At 48.5% G+C, this 13,477-nt stretch overlaps 1 protein-coding gene across 2 annotated transcripts in view; it reads right to left on the reverse strand.

The window, feature by feature from the left end:
• Positions 1–10,805: 10,805 nt before the first annotated feature.
• Positions 10,806–13,477, reverse strand: part of slc7a10a (solute carrier family 7 member 10a) — a 58,650-nt gene continuing 55,978 nt past the window's right edge. Inside the window, exons 10-11 of one of the 2 annotated variants that reach the window (XM_084197384.1) lie at positions 12,067–12,244; positions 10,806–11,864 (exon numbers count right to left, since the gene is read on the reverse strand). In XM_084197384.1, the coding sequence (XP_084053510.1) occupies positions 11,761–11,864; positions 12,067–12,244 (282 nt within the window). In that variant the 3' untranslated portion in view covers positions 10,806–11,760. Of the gene's footprint in view, positions 11,865–12,066; positions 12,245–12,430; positions 12,691–13,477 lie in introns of those variants that run through there. The other variant, XM_084197383.1, reaches the window with a different exon arrangement.

Genomic DNA, 13,477 nt, shown 5'->3' on the forward strand with positions numbered 1-13,477 from the left:
TGATTTCTTTACTTATTCAGTAAAGTAAGTTTCATAGAGTTCTGTGTCCTGCGCCTGACTTCGTGACAGGGGCAAACACTTTTTCACATCACTGTACATACCACTGATGATAGTAGAGGTACCACTGATGATAGTAGAGGTACCACTGATGATAGTAGAGGTACCACTGATGATAGTAGAGATACCACTGATGATAGTAGAGGTATCACTGATGATAGTAGAGGTATCACTGATGATAGTAGAGGTATCACTGATGATAGTAGAGGTATCACTGATGATAGTAGAGGTACCACTGATGATAGTAGAGGTATCACTGATGATAGTAGAGGTACCACTGATGATATTAGAGGTACCACTGATGATAGTAGAGGTACCAATGATGGTAGTAGAGATACATACCACTGATGATAGTTGAGGTACCACTGATGATAGTAGAGGTACCACTGATGATAGTAGAGGTACCACTGATGATAATAGAGGTACCACTGATGATAGTAGAGGTACCACTGATGATAGTAGAGGTACCGCTGATGATAGTAGAGGTACCACTGATGATAGTAGGGGTACCACTGATGATAGTAGAGATACATACCACTGATGATAGTAGAGGTACCACTGATGATAGTAGAGATACCACTGATGATAGTAGAGGTACCACTGATGATAATAGAGGTACCACTGATGATAGTAGAGGTACCACTGATGATAGTAGAGATACCTACCACTGATGATAGTAGAGGTACCACTGATGATAGTAGAGATACCTACCACTGATGATAGTAGAGGTACCAGTGATGGTAGTAGAGATACATACCACTCAGTGGAGGCTCCTCAGAGGAGGAAGGGGAGGACCATCCCCCTCAGTGAATTTCATAAATATATCAATAGTGAAACATTACATACACACCTCTGTCTAACTCAATCTACAATACACTCCAACCCTCTGTCTCTAACTCAATCTACAATACACACCAACCCTCTGTCTCTAACTCAATCTACAATACACACCAACCCTCTGTCTCTAACTCAATCTACAATACACACCAACCCTCTGTCTCTAACTCAATCTACAATACACACCAACCCTCTGTCTATCTCAATCTAGAATACACACCAAACCAAAAATATCCCCCCCCCCCAAATCTAGAATTGTCCCAGTAATAAATGTAGGTTATGAATAAAAGGTGAAAATCCTTAATTTCCGGACGTTGAAATCAGGTTCATTTTCTGTTCTGAATGGAAGTTGAAAATATGTATTTTTCGGGGGTTGAAAATACGCATTTTCCAGACGTTGAAATCAGGTTAATTTTCACTTCTGAATGAAAGTTGAAAAGACATCATTTATAGACGGCTATGTTTGAACCGAATCAAGGCCGGTCCAGACCGGACCAAATCTGAACCAAACATAAACGTCTATGTTTGGGCCAAATCAAGGCTGGTCCAGACCGGACCAAAAACCAACGTCTGTGAAGGTGGAAATCAAGGTCGGTCTGGACTGCACCAAGAAAAGACATCCAAAAGACGTCGGCGTTGGTCCGTGCTTACTGGGGTGCAGCCTACAGTGTCGGCCTGCAATGGAATGTTATGAATGCCAATCCATGTGTTAGGCCCACCGTTTGTAAAACAGGCCGTTGCTTTGGCTTTGTTAATCCTGATTCCTGTGACTAATCAATTTGACTATTTATGCTCTGAACATCAGCTACCCAACTTTATTAGGCGTTATCCTGAACCTATTTGGTCCTCTGTAGCTCACACATGACCGTAAGTCGCTTTGGATAAAAGCGTCTGCTAAATGGCATATTATTATTATTTGCAATGTGTTTACACAGCGAGAAATGCAGAAGTATTTTCTTTTTCGCTATGATTATAAGGGATCGGGGTTTGGCAGGGTCTAGACAGAGTCTGACACTCCCCCGATCTACAGAGAGGGGGAGTCATCAGACTCGATCTGGTTCACCTGAGTTCTGAGCACACCTGTCAGTAATTAGAGTAGGATATAAGGTGTGCTCAGAAGTTCAGTTGGTGCGAGGTATTGTTCCTTTGTGACTTGCTAAGCGTTTTGTTCAGAGAGAGAGTTTGTGTTTGATTACCAGTGTACCAGACCTGTGCTTCGTTGTTTGACTCCCCGAATTGCTTAATCCTCTGCTTGTCTATCCCAGTGATTACCGTACTCTGATCCAGTGCCCGTGCCCTCGACTACGACTACGCCCGCTCCCTTGGTACCTCTGCCTGTCTCTGCCTTACCCGGTTTTGACCACAGCTCGCCCGACCATGATTAAGCAATTCCCTTGTCTGTACTTTAATAAAACATCGCAATTCTGCGATTGGATCTTACCACTCTGTCCGAGTATTCATTACAGAATACCTCGCCTGAACCATGGATCCAGCGGAATTACAGAGGCGATGGGAGATACAGGAGAAACGGATGGATGAACTCCTGCAGCTACTCAACGCTGGTGCAGCTGAAGGCACCACCCCGAGCACGGTCAGTCCTCGTCATGCACCTCCGATTTCTCTACCGACAAGGTACGACGGGGAACCTGGCAAATGTCAGGGGTTTCTACTCCAGACGTCCCTGTATATGTCCTATAATCGTACTATGTTTCCCGATGACCGTAGCAGGGTGGATTTCATGATTTCTCTGCTAACGGGAAGAGCACTGGATTGGGCTACTGCGCTTTGGGCAGCTGAGGTCCCCGAGTTGAATGCGGAAGTTCAGTTTAAGAGACTGTTCCAAGAGGTGTTCGACCACCCAGTATCTGGGCATAGCGTGGGAGACCAACTATGCGAACTTCAGCAGGGCCGTCGCACAGTAGCCGACTACGCTTTAGAGTTCCGTACTATAGCAGCCGGTAGCGGATGGAGCGAGACTGCTTTGCTCACCGTTTTCCGAAGAGGGCTGCGCAAAGAAGTGCAGACTGAGTTGGCTTGTCGGGGAGATATCACTGCGCTACATGAGTTCATCAACATAGCCATCTCTATTGATAATCTGATAGTGCAACACAAGGTATCCACAGTCCGGGAGCCCTCGGTCACTGGTCCTAAGCAATCGACAGAGCGGAGGAGAGAATCTGAGGAGGAACCCATGCAACTGGGACGGTCACCCCTACAAAGTTCGGTGAGACAACAACGTCGGCAAGACGGACTATGCCTGTATTGTGGTCAGTCGGGTCATTTCATTCGTCAATGTCCGGTACGACCAAACCGTACCCCAGAATATCGCCTCGGAACTGCCAAACCGGTGAGTGAGACTCAAGTTTTCAACATTACATCTAAACAAATGTATGTGCCAGTTACCTTATCTGTTGGAGAGAGAGTGCGCAGGTTGGAAGGTCTTATTGATTCCGGGGCGGCTGCCAGTTTTATGGATGTGGGTCTCGCTGAGGAATTGGGAGTTCAACTTATCCCAATTCAACCTCCCCTGCGAGTCAACGCGCTAGACGGTGAGCCCATGGGCACTGGGTTCATTACGCACCGTACAGAGGTAATAAAGTTACAAGTGGGCTCCCTGCACCATGAGAACATCATTCTGTTCGTCATCTCCGCTCCACGGGAGCCGCTAGTTCTCGGCCACCCCTGGCTCGTTACCCATGATCCGGTCATCTCCTGGAAATCTGGCGATATCACTGCTTGGAGTGAGGTATGTAGGGCAGAGTGCCTCAAATTACCTTGCAAAACGTCTACTGTGGAGGATGCGCAGGGTGCGGTGTCTACTGTTGTTCCAACAGAGTACCAGGATTACGCGCAGGTGTTCTCCAAGGAGAGGGCTACCGTGTTACCACCGCATTGGGCCTGGGACTGCGCAATTGATCTGCTATCCGGGGCTACACCTCCTCGCGGAAGAATTTGCCCTTTGTCACAGCCGGAACGAGAATCTATGAGCAAGTATATTGATGAGGCACTACAGCAAGGGGCCATTCGCCCATCTACGTCTCCCGCCGCATCCAGTTTTTTCTTCGTTAAGAAAAAGGATGGCGGACTGCGTCCTTGTATAGACTATCGAGGTTTGAACGATATTACCATAAAAAATCGTTACCCTCTTCCTTTGATTCCAGCAGCCCTCGAGCAGGTGGGGCAGGCCTCAATCTACAGTAAACTGGACCTCAGGAGTGTGTACAATCTGGTGCGCATTAGAGAAGGGGATGAATGGAAGACTGCCTTCATCACCCATCGAGGACATTATGAATATTGTGTCATGCCCTATGGACTTACCAACGCGCCCTCTGTGTTCCAGGCGTTCATGAATGACATTTTCAGGGACTTGATTGATCGCTTTGTTATAGTGTACATTGATGACATCCTAATCTACTCTAACTCTCTGAGTCAACATGTGTCCCATGTACGACAGGTTCTGGACCGACTCCGCCAACACTCTCTGTTCGTGAAGGCAGAAAAGAGTGAATTCCATGTCACTACGATTTCCTTCCTTGGGGCCATACTCACTCCCGACGGGGTAAAACTGGATGAATCCAAGGTGCAAGCTGTACGAGACTGGCCTCAACCCCAGACGGTGAAAGAGCTCCAGAGATTCTTAGGGTTTGCCAATTACTATAGACGGTTTGTGCGTAATTTCAGCACAACCGCAGCTCCCCTGTCGGCGATGACCAGCTACAAGGGTCGCGGTCTGAACTGGACGGAGGGGGCAGTGCGTGCTTTTGAGACGTTGAAACAACGCTTTACCACCGCTCCCATTTTATGTCAGCCGGATCCTACCTTGCCGTTTATCGTGGAGGTGGACGCCTCGGAGGTTGGAGTTGGAGCCGTGCTATCCCAGCGCCAAGGTGAGCCGCCTAAATCACGACCCTGTGCTTTTTTTTCTAAGAAGCTGAATTCGGCCGAGCAGAACTACGACGTGGGAAATCGTGAATTACTGGCGGTGAAGTTAGCACTGGAGGAGTGGAGACATTGGCTGGAGGGAGCAGATAATCCGTTCCAAGTGCTCACGGACCACCGCAACCTGGAGTATCTTCACAGTGCTAAACGACTGAACTCCCGACAGGCAAGGTGGTCTCTCTTCTTCAACCGTTTCCGATTCACGGTCTCTTATATCCCCGGGTCCAAGAATGGCAAGGCGGACGCGCTTTCCCGACGGTTCGAGCGCGCGGAAAGACCCGTGGAACCAGAACCTATCCTTCCCATGAGTTGTCGTGCTGGTCCGGTGAGGTGGGCTATCGATGACACTATTCAGGAGAGCCTACAAGCGGAACCAGCCCCTCCAGAAACCCCGGTGTCAAAGGTGTTTGTACCAGCTCCGCTTCGACCTCAACTGTTGGAATGGTGTCACACGTCGCTGGGATCTGGTCATCCCGGAATCACTCGAACTACACGACTCATCAGCCGAAAATACTGGTGGGATTCCCTAACAGATGACGTCAGAGACTATGTCTTATCCTGCCCAGTATGTGCTCAATCCAAGGCGCCTCGTGCACTACCGGAGGGTAAGCTGATGCCATTGCCAACTCCTCAACGACCCTGGTCGCACATTGCTATGGACTTTGTTACAGATCTACCAGTATCAGAGGGCCATACTGTAATTCTCGTGGTCATCGATAGATTCTCCAAGATGTGCCGGTTAGTACCCATGACCCGTTTGCCTAACGCCACTCAGATGGCTGAGACTATGTTTAACCAGGTGTTCCGGCAGTTTGGTGTTCCGGAGGATATTGTGTCCGACCGAGGACCCCAGTTTGTATCCCGGGTATGGAAAGCCTTCTGCGAACGCTTGGGCATCTCGGTGAGCCTAACCTCCGGATATCATCCCCAGGCCAATGGGCAGACAGAACGGCTCAACCAAAAAATTGGTAAATATCTACGGTAACAATGTTCGCGGCAGCCGCAAGAGTGAAGCCGATTCCTTCCTTGGGTAGAGTATGCTCAGAACTCCCTCATTCACACCTCCCTACGTCTAACGCCCTTCCAGTGTGTTCTAGGGTATCAACCACCCCTGTTCCCGTGGGATACCGCACCAGGGATGGTACCGGCTGTGGACGAGTGGTTCCGGCGGAGTGCGCAGGTCTGGGAGACGGCCCATCAACATCTCAGTCAGGCCTCACAACAGCAAAAGACCTACGCCGACCGACGCCGGAGACCTACTCCCACTTATCAACCCGGGCAACGAGTGTGGCTGTCTACCCGGGACCTGCGGTTCCGACGGAGCTGCAAGAAGCTCCAACCCAGGTACATCGGGCCTTTCAAGGTACTGAGACGTATTAACCCTGTCACCTACCGTCTGTTACTCCCTCGACACTACAGGATAACCCCTACGTTCCACGTCTCGCTGTTGAAACCTGTCCACTATAGCCCGATGTACCCCCCAATCGCTCAACAACCCACTACACCACCTTTGGAGGATGAACAGGACACCACCTATACAGTCCACGAGATACTGGATTCAAGACGGAGATGAGGGGGCACCGAATATCTCGTGGACTGGGAGGGATATGGACCTGAGGAACGGTCCTGGATCCCTGCTAAGGACATACTGGATCCCGCTCTCAAGGCCACTTTCCACGCTGAACACCCAGATCATCCAGGACCCCGACCCAGAGGAAGACCACCCGGTAGAGGTAAAAGGCCGTCAGGAGCCGGCCCTGGGGAGGGGGATACTATAAGGGATCGGGGTTTGGCTGGGTCTAGACAGAGTCTGACACTCCCCCGATCTACAGAGAGGGGGAGTCATCAGACTCGATCTGTTTCACCTGAGTTCTGAGCACACCTGTCAGTAATTAGTGTAGGATTTAAGGTGTGCTCAGAAGTTCAGTTGGTGCGAGGTATTGTTCCTTTGTGACTTGCTAAGCGTTTTGTTCAGAGAGAGAGTTTGTTTTTGATTACCAGTGTACCAGACCTGTGCTTTGTTGTTTGACTCCCCGAATTGCTTAATCCTCTGCTTGTCTATCCCAGTGATTACCGTACTCTGATCCTGTGCCCGTGCCCTCGACTACGACTACGCCCGCTCCCTTGGTACCTCTGCCTGTCTCTGCCTTACCCGGTTTTGACCACAGCTCGCCCGACCACGATTAAGCAATTCCCTTGTCTGTACTTTAATAAAACATCGCAACTCTGCGATTGGATCTTACCACTCTGTCCGAGTATTCATTACAATGATCAGCTCGTCAAAAATATACAGATACAAACTTGAAACCACTGATCATGACAACTTAGCTCACGGGGCGAAACTCCTCGACAGCAGTTGTGAGTAGCCTGATTGCCCCATTCCATGTTGTCCATTTTACTTTGACCTGTCCTGTTTTTAGGATACGTTGTTTGTTAACATGTCAGCAAATGTTTTATTTGGTTGGGCGCCATTTAGCTTAGGCTATTTGATCAGAGAAACCTGCATGATGTCAAAAGTGTCCGTCTCATTACATTGTCATACATTTTTATCTCCAGCCTGTAGGCTTCAGAAAAGGCCCACATACTATTTCTACCGTATCCTATATCTGCTACATGATTTATGTTAGATAAAAAAAATTTACGGAACGTTGGTGGAGCGTGGCAGCGACGCGTCTCTCCAACAGCACCCTGGAGAGGCGCGCCGGGATATGGACAAGCAAAATATTTTGCGCCCTGCCTTTGACAATGTGGACACTGCTTATCACAGAGTGGCATCAGCGCTCACCTGAAAAGCCAATATGCCACTGGTTGAGAGAAATTGTCTTTGTTTTTGGGCAGAATTCTGTGAGGTTTTATGTGTTGTTGATAGAGGTACGTATTGGCCAGTTTAGCTCAGAAAATGCCTAATGAGCGGGCCTTGAGCGGTACCTACCTGATGATAGTAGAGGTACCACTGATGACAGTAGAGGTACCACTGATGATAGTAGAGGTACCTACCTGATGATAGTAGAGGTACCACTGATGACAGTAGAGGTACCACTGATGACAGTAGAGGTACCACTGATGATAGTAGAGGTACCACTGATGATAGTAGAGGTACCACTGATGATAGTAGAGGTACCTCTAAGCGCACATAAACACACACTCATAATTTATAAAAGATATTTGTCTCTTTAGTTTCTCAGAATTATATTTAATAAGCTATTGTTGTTATCCTCATACATTTTACAACTATTTCACAAAACAGAAGATACAGGTACAGTATGTATGTATAGCACGTATCACAATACGTCGGAGGAATGCGATGTTTGCCGTGAATCCCTGACACTTTTACTTTACACAATATTTACATTGTTGTGTTGAGCTAACAATTTGCCTCACTGTGGGGGGCTGGTAGAAAACTGCAGAAAACATACAGACATGTTTACAGTATTAGCATTGAGGGTGTGGGTGCGTTCCGAGTCACAACGCCTGGAGAGGTTTCGCCAGAGTGTGTGTGTAATATGTTCCAGAGTGTGTGTGTAATATGTTCCAGAGTGTGTGTGTAATATGTTCCAGAGTGTGTGTGTAATATGTTCCAGAGTGTGTGTGTAATATGTTCCAGAGTGTGTGTGTAATATGTTCCAGAGTGTGTGTGTAATATGTTCCAGAGTGTGTGTGTAATATGTTCCAGAGTGTGTGTGTAATATGTTCCAGAGTGTGTGTGTAATATGTTCCAGAGTGTGTGTGTAATATGTTCCAGAGTGTGTGTGTAATATGTTCCAGAGTGTGTGTGTAATATGTTCCAGAGTGTGTGTGTGTAATATGTTCCAGAGTGTGTGTGTAATATGTGGTGTGAGTCCAGTACAGTTAAAGATCATGATCTATTAACAGTCAGTCTCCATTGGTCAAACACCTTTAGGCCAGGATTCAATGAAATGCATGTTGTCGACAAACGCTTGACATTTAAAGCTCATTTCTGCTTGAGCCGACATCTGCAGCATTTACCGTGAATGAAATGACCTTTAAAAGGCGCATTGTCAGCAGTGCAATCAATGCTCTTGTTGATAAGTCGTCTCTGACTGAATCCCAGCCTCAGAGAGAAGGTCAGTATACCTACAGCCTTTACAAGCTTCCTTAGTTCCTTTCCTCATCTCCTTCCCTTGATGACTCAGCTATGTTAAATTGCGGAAACCTATCCATCAATGGAACCAATGGAATGGAATATACTAAAAGTGCAAACTCCAAGCTTATTCAAGCACACATTCCTTTCTACTCTCAATGGTCACGAAGGGAAATGAGATGAGGAAGTGAAACCATTCTAAAGTGCTGTCTGGGACACAGTGAATAAACTCATAATCCCATAATGATTGGCAGTGCTCTTTATAGACGGATGCGCAGGAAGCCTCCCTTGATATTAGTGGCATAGTTACCATAGTTACTTACCCCTCTGCATTAAAAACCCTGCAGAGAGATTCTAGTGCAAAACCTCAAGTCCTCACTATCTGGTGTTGTGGGCTATAACAGGCAATTAAAAACAAAACAGTAACATTCCTAGACTTCTGTTCCTAACGGTACCCTCTATTCCCTATGTAGTGCACTGCTTTTGAGCTGAGCCGTGTGGGCCCTGGGTCTAAAGTAGTGCACTACATAGGGAATAGGGGGCCATTCTCTGGTCTAAAGTAGTGCACTACATAGGGAATAGGGTGCCATTTGAGGCGCACCTCTAGTCTGGAATCCCAAACACTGTTTGCATAGATTAAAAAGAGTTCCAGAGAGTTTTCACTCGTTTTTCCAATCTCCTCTCTGTCTGTCTTTTCAGGCGTTTCACTAGTTGTGGACATTGCACTTGTGAGTCAGTGACAAAGTACTATTGACTCTCTGTATACTTGGCGTGTGGTATTAAGACATAGTTAACTTTACATCTTATACTGCCTTGTTGTGCAAGTTGAGTTAGTGCTGCTGGGTTTAGTTTGGATCCTTTCCCATCCTATCCCATCACCACCAAACTGTAGAAGTTACCACAGGTCAGACCGTATCCCATCACCACCAAACTGTAGAAGTTACCACAGGTCAGACCGTATCCCATCACCACCAAACTGTAGAAGTTACCACAGGTCAAACAGCTCAGCGGAAGTCATAGGAAGTTGTGGGAATTACAGCCAAAGAAAAACCACCGCAACTACTACCGTACCTCAGGGAATACTACACAGTTAAAACGTATTTATCACCACAAAATGAATAAGCCGCGTCAAATAAAAAATATAATTAAAAAAAAACTATTCCCAATGGTAAGGCACAATAGAATTGACAAAGATTAGACGCATTTCAAAAACAAATACTAATAAAAAAAATAAAACTAATATCTCAGAAAACAGAAGCTCCTTGAGTATGGCGTCTTGGCGTTATCTGTCTAGTGAGGAGAAGGGGAGAGGGTATAGACCAACACAACCTGGGATGATCCCTGATGCTCCCCAACCCACTAAACAGAGCCTGAGACAGCCTCTCAGAAGCACCAGGGTGGAAACCATCTCTTTACTATTGAGGAGAGACGCTGTGCGTCCCAAATGCCACCCATTCCCCTGTTTTGTGCACTACTTTAGACCAGGGCCCATGGTGCTTTGGTCAAAAAAAAGTAGTGCACTATATAGGGAATAGGGTTTCATTTGGGACGCATCCAGGGAGTAGAAGGCAACGAACAAGAAAGAGGTTTAAAAAGTCCCTGGCAGGCAGCCGGATCAGGATCAGGCCGTTCTGTTAGATGGACGGAGGGAGAGACGTGTTCAGTCGTTGTGTTGATCGTAGGCTGTGAGGGACACGTTCAGTCGTTGTGTTGATCGTAGGCTGTGAGGGGCACGTTCAGTCGTTGTGTTTATCGTAGGCTGTGAGGGGGGTGATCTCTGACAGGTCTTCTTGGGGGAACACCACGAAACACAGCTTCTGACCCACGTAGGTCACACACTCTGGAACACAACAGACAGGGTTGTGCAAGTTGAGTTAGTGCTGCTGGGTTTAGTTTGGATCCTTTCCCATCCTATCCCATCACCACCAAACTGTAGAAGTTACCACAGGTCAGACCGTATCCCATCACCACCAAACTGTAGAAGTTACCACAGGTCAGACCGTATCCCATCACCACCAAACTGTAGAAGTTACCACAGGTCAGACCGTATCCCATCACCACCAAACTGTAGAAGTTACCACAGGTCAAACAGCTCAGCGGAAGTCATAGGAAGTTGTGGGAATTACAGCCAAAGAAAAACCACCGCAACTACTACCGTACCTCAGGGAATACTACACAGTTAAAACGTATTTATCACCACAAAATGAATAAGCCGCGTCAAATAAAAAATATAATTAAAAAAAAACTATTCCCAATGGTAAGGCACAATAGAATTGACAAAGATTAGACGCATTTCAAAAACAAATACTAATAAAAAAAATAAAACTAATATCTCAGAAAACAGAAGCTCCTTGAGTATGGCGTCTTGGCGTTATCTGTCTAGTGAGGAGAAGGGGAGAGGGTATAGACCAACACAACCTGGGATGATCCCTGATGCTCCCCAACCCACTAAACAGAGCCTGAGACAGCCTCTCAGAAGCACCAGGGTGGAAACCATCTCTTTACTATTGAGGAGAGACGCTGTGCGTCCCAAATGCCACCCATTCCCCTGTTTTGTGCACTACTTTAGACCAGGGCCCATGGTGCTTTGGTCAAAAAAAAGTAGTGCACTATATAGGGAATAGGGTTTCATTTGGGACGCATCCAGGGAGTAGAAGGCAACGAACAAGAAAGAGGTTTAAAAAGTCCCTGGCAGGCAGCCGGATCAGGATCAGGCCGTTCTGTTAGATGGACGGAGGGAGAGACGTGTTCAGTCGTTGTGTTGATCGTAGGCTGTGAGGGACACGTTCAGTCGTTGTGTTGATCGTAGGCTGTGAGGGGCACGTTCAGTCGTTGTGTTTATCGTAGGCTGTGAGGGGGGTGATCTCTGACAGGTCTTCTTGGGGGAACACCACGAAACACAGCTTCTGACCCACGTAGGTCACACACTCTGGAACACAACAGACAGGCAGCGGGGGTCAGAGACATAGACAGCACAGACACTGACTGTCTCATCAGCGTCAATACAGAGATGGCAGCATGTGTGGTTGTCTCACCCACCTTAGTTGAATGCACTGACTGTAAGTTGCTCTGAGTAAGAGCGTCTGGGTAAATGACCTAAATGTAATACAAGGGCTGTACGAGTCACTCACCCACGACCCTGTAGACACATCTGGGCTTCTTCTTCCAGTGCACCCCAACGAAGTAGACGGGTACCCCGGTGAGCATGATGACGATCCCCATGCCACACACCACGGGCTCCGAGTACAGACTGAACCCCAGCAGCACCGCCCAGAACACCAGGTAACTGATAGGGACCAACACACTCACCTGGGGAGAGGAGGAGGGGGGAGAGGATAGAGGGAGGGGGGAGAGAGGGAGGAGGGACACAGAGTTAGAACTGATGCTCCGAGTACTGATTGAACCCCAGCAGCACCTGCCCAGAACACCAGGTAACTGATAGGGACCAACACACTCACCTGGGGAGAAGGGGAGGAGGGAGAGGATAGAGGGAGGGGGGAGAGAGGGAGGAGGGACACAGAGTTAGAACTGATGCTCCGAGTACTGATTGAACCCCAGCAGCACCTGCCCAGAACACCAGGTAACTGATAGGGACCAACACACTCACCTGAAGGGAGGGGGAGGAGGGAGAGGATAGAGGGAGGGGGGAGAGAGGGAGGAGGGACACAGAGTTAGAACTGATGCTCCGAGTACTGATTGAACCCCAGCAGCACCGCCCAGAACACCAGGTAACTGATAGGGACCAACACACTCACCTGAAGGGAGGGGGAGGAGGGAGAGGATAGAGGGAGGGGGGAGAGAGGGAGGAGGGACACAGAGTTAGAACTGATGCTCCGAGTACTGATTGAACCCCAGCAGCACCTGCCCAGAACACCAGGTAACTGATAGGGACCAACACACTCACCTGGGGAGAGGAGGAGTGGAGGGGGGAAGATTGATTGAGTTTTAAAATATATATGTACAGATAGGATAAGGGGGAGGGCCGGGGAGGGCGGGGGAGGGGAGAGGGAGGGGGACGGGGGAGGGGAGAGGGAGGGGAGGGGGACGGGAGGGCCGGGGAGGACGGGGGAGGGGAGAGGGAGAGGGAGGGGGACGGGAGGGCCGGGGAGGACGGGGGAGGGGAGAGGGAGGGGGACGGGAGGGCCAGGGAGGATGGGGGAGGGGAGGGGGAGAGGGAGGGCCGGGGAGGACGGGGGAGGGGAGGGGGAGAGGGAGGGGGACGGGAGGGCCGGGGAGGACGGGGGAGGGGAGGGGGAGAGGGAGGAAGAGATACAAATGAAATTGTAATACACCAGAGCACAGGGTTGCCCAACCCTGTTCCTGGAGAGCTACCCTCCTGTAGGTTTTCGCTCCAACCCCAGGTGTTACTAACCTGATTCATCTTATCAACCTGCTAATTATTAGAATCAGGTGTGCTAGATTAGGGTTGGAGCAAAAACCTACAGGACGGTAGCCCTCCAGGAACAGGGTTGGGCAGTCCTGCCATAGCACAACGTCCGGTTTCCCACTCAGTAATAGAATAACAGTTCATTTCCTGGTTTC

This window comes from Coregonus lavaretus (genome assembly GCF_964263955.1).
Source record: "Coregonus lavaretus genome assembly, contig: HAP1_SCAFFOLD_320, whole genome shotgun sequence".
Classification (NCBI taxonomy): Eukaryota; Metazoa; Chordata; class Actinopteri; order Salmoniformes; family Salmonidae; genus Coregonus; species Coregonus lavaretus.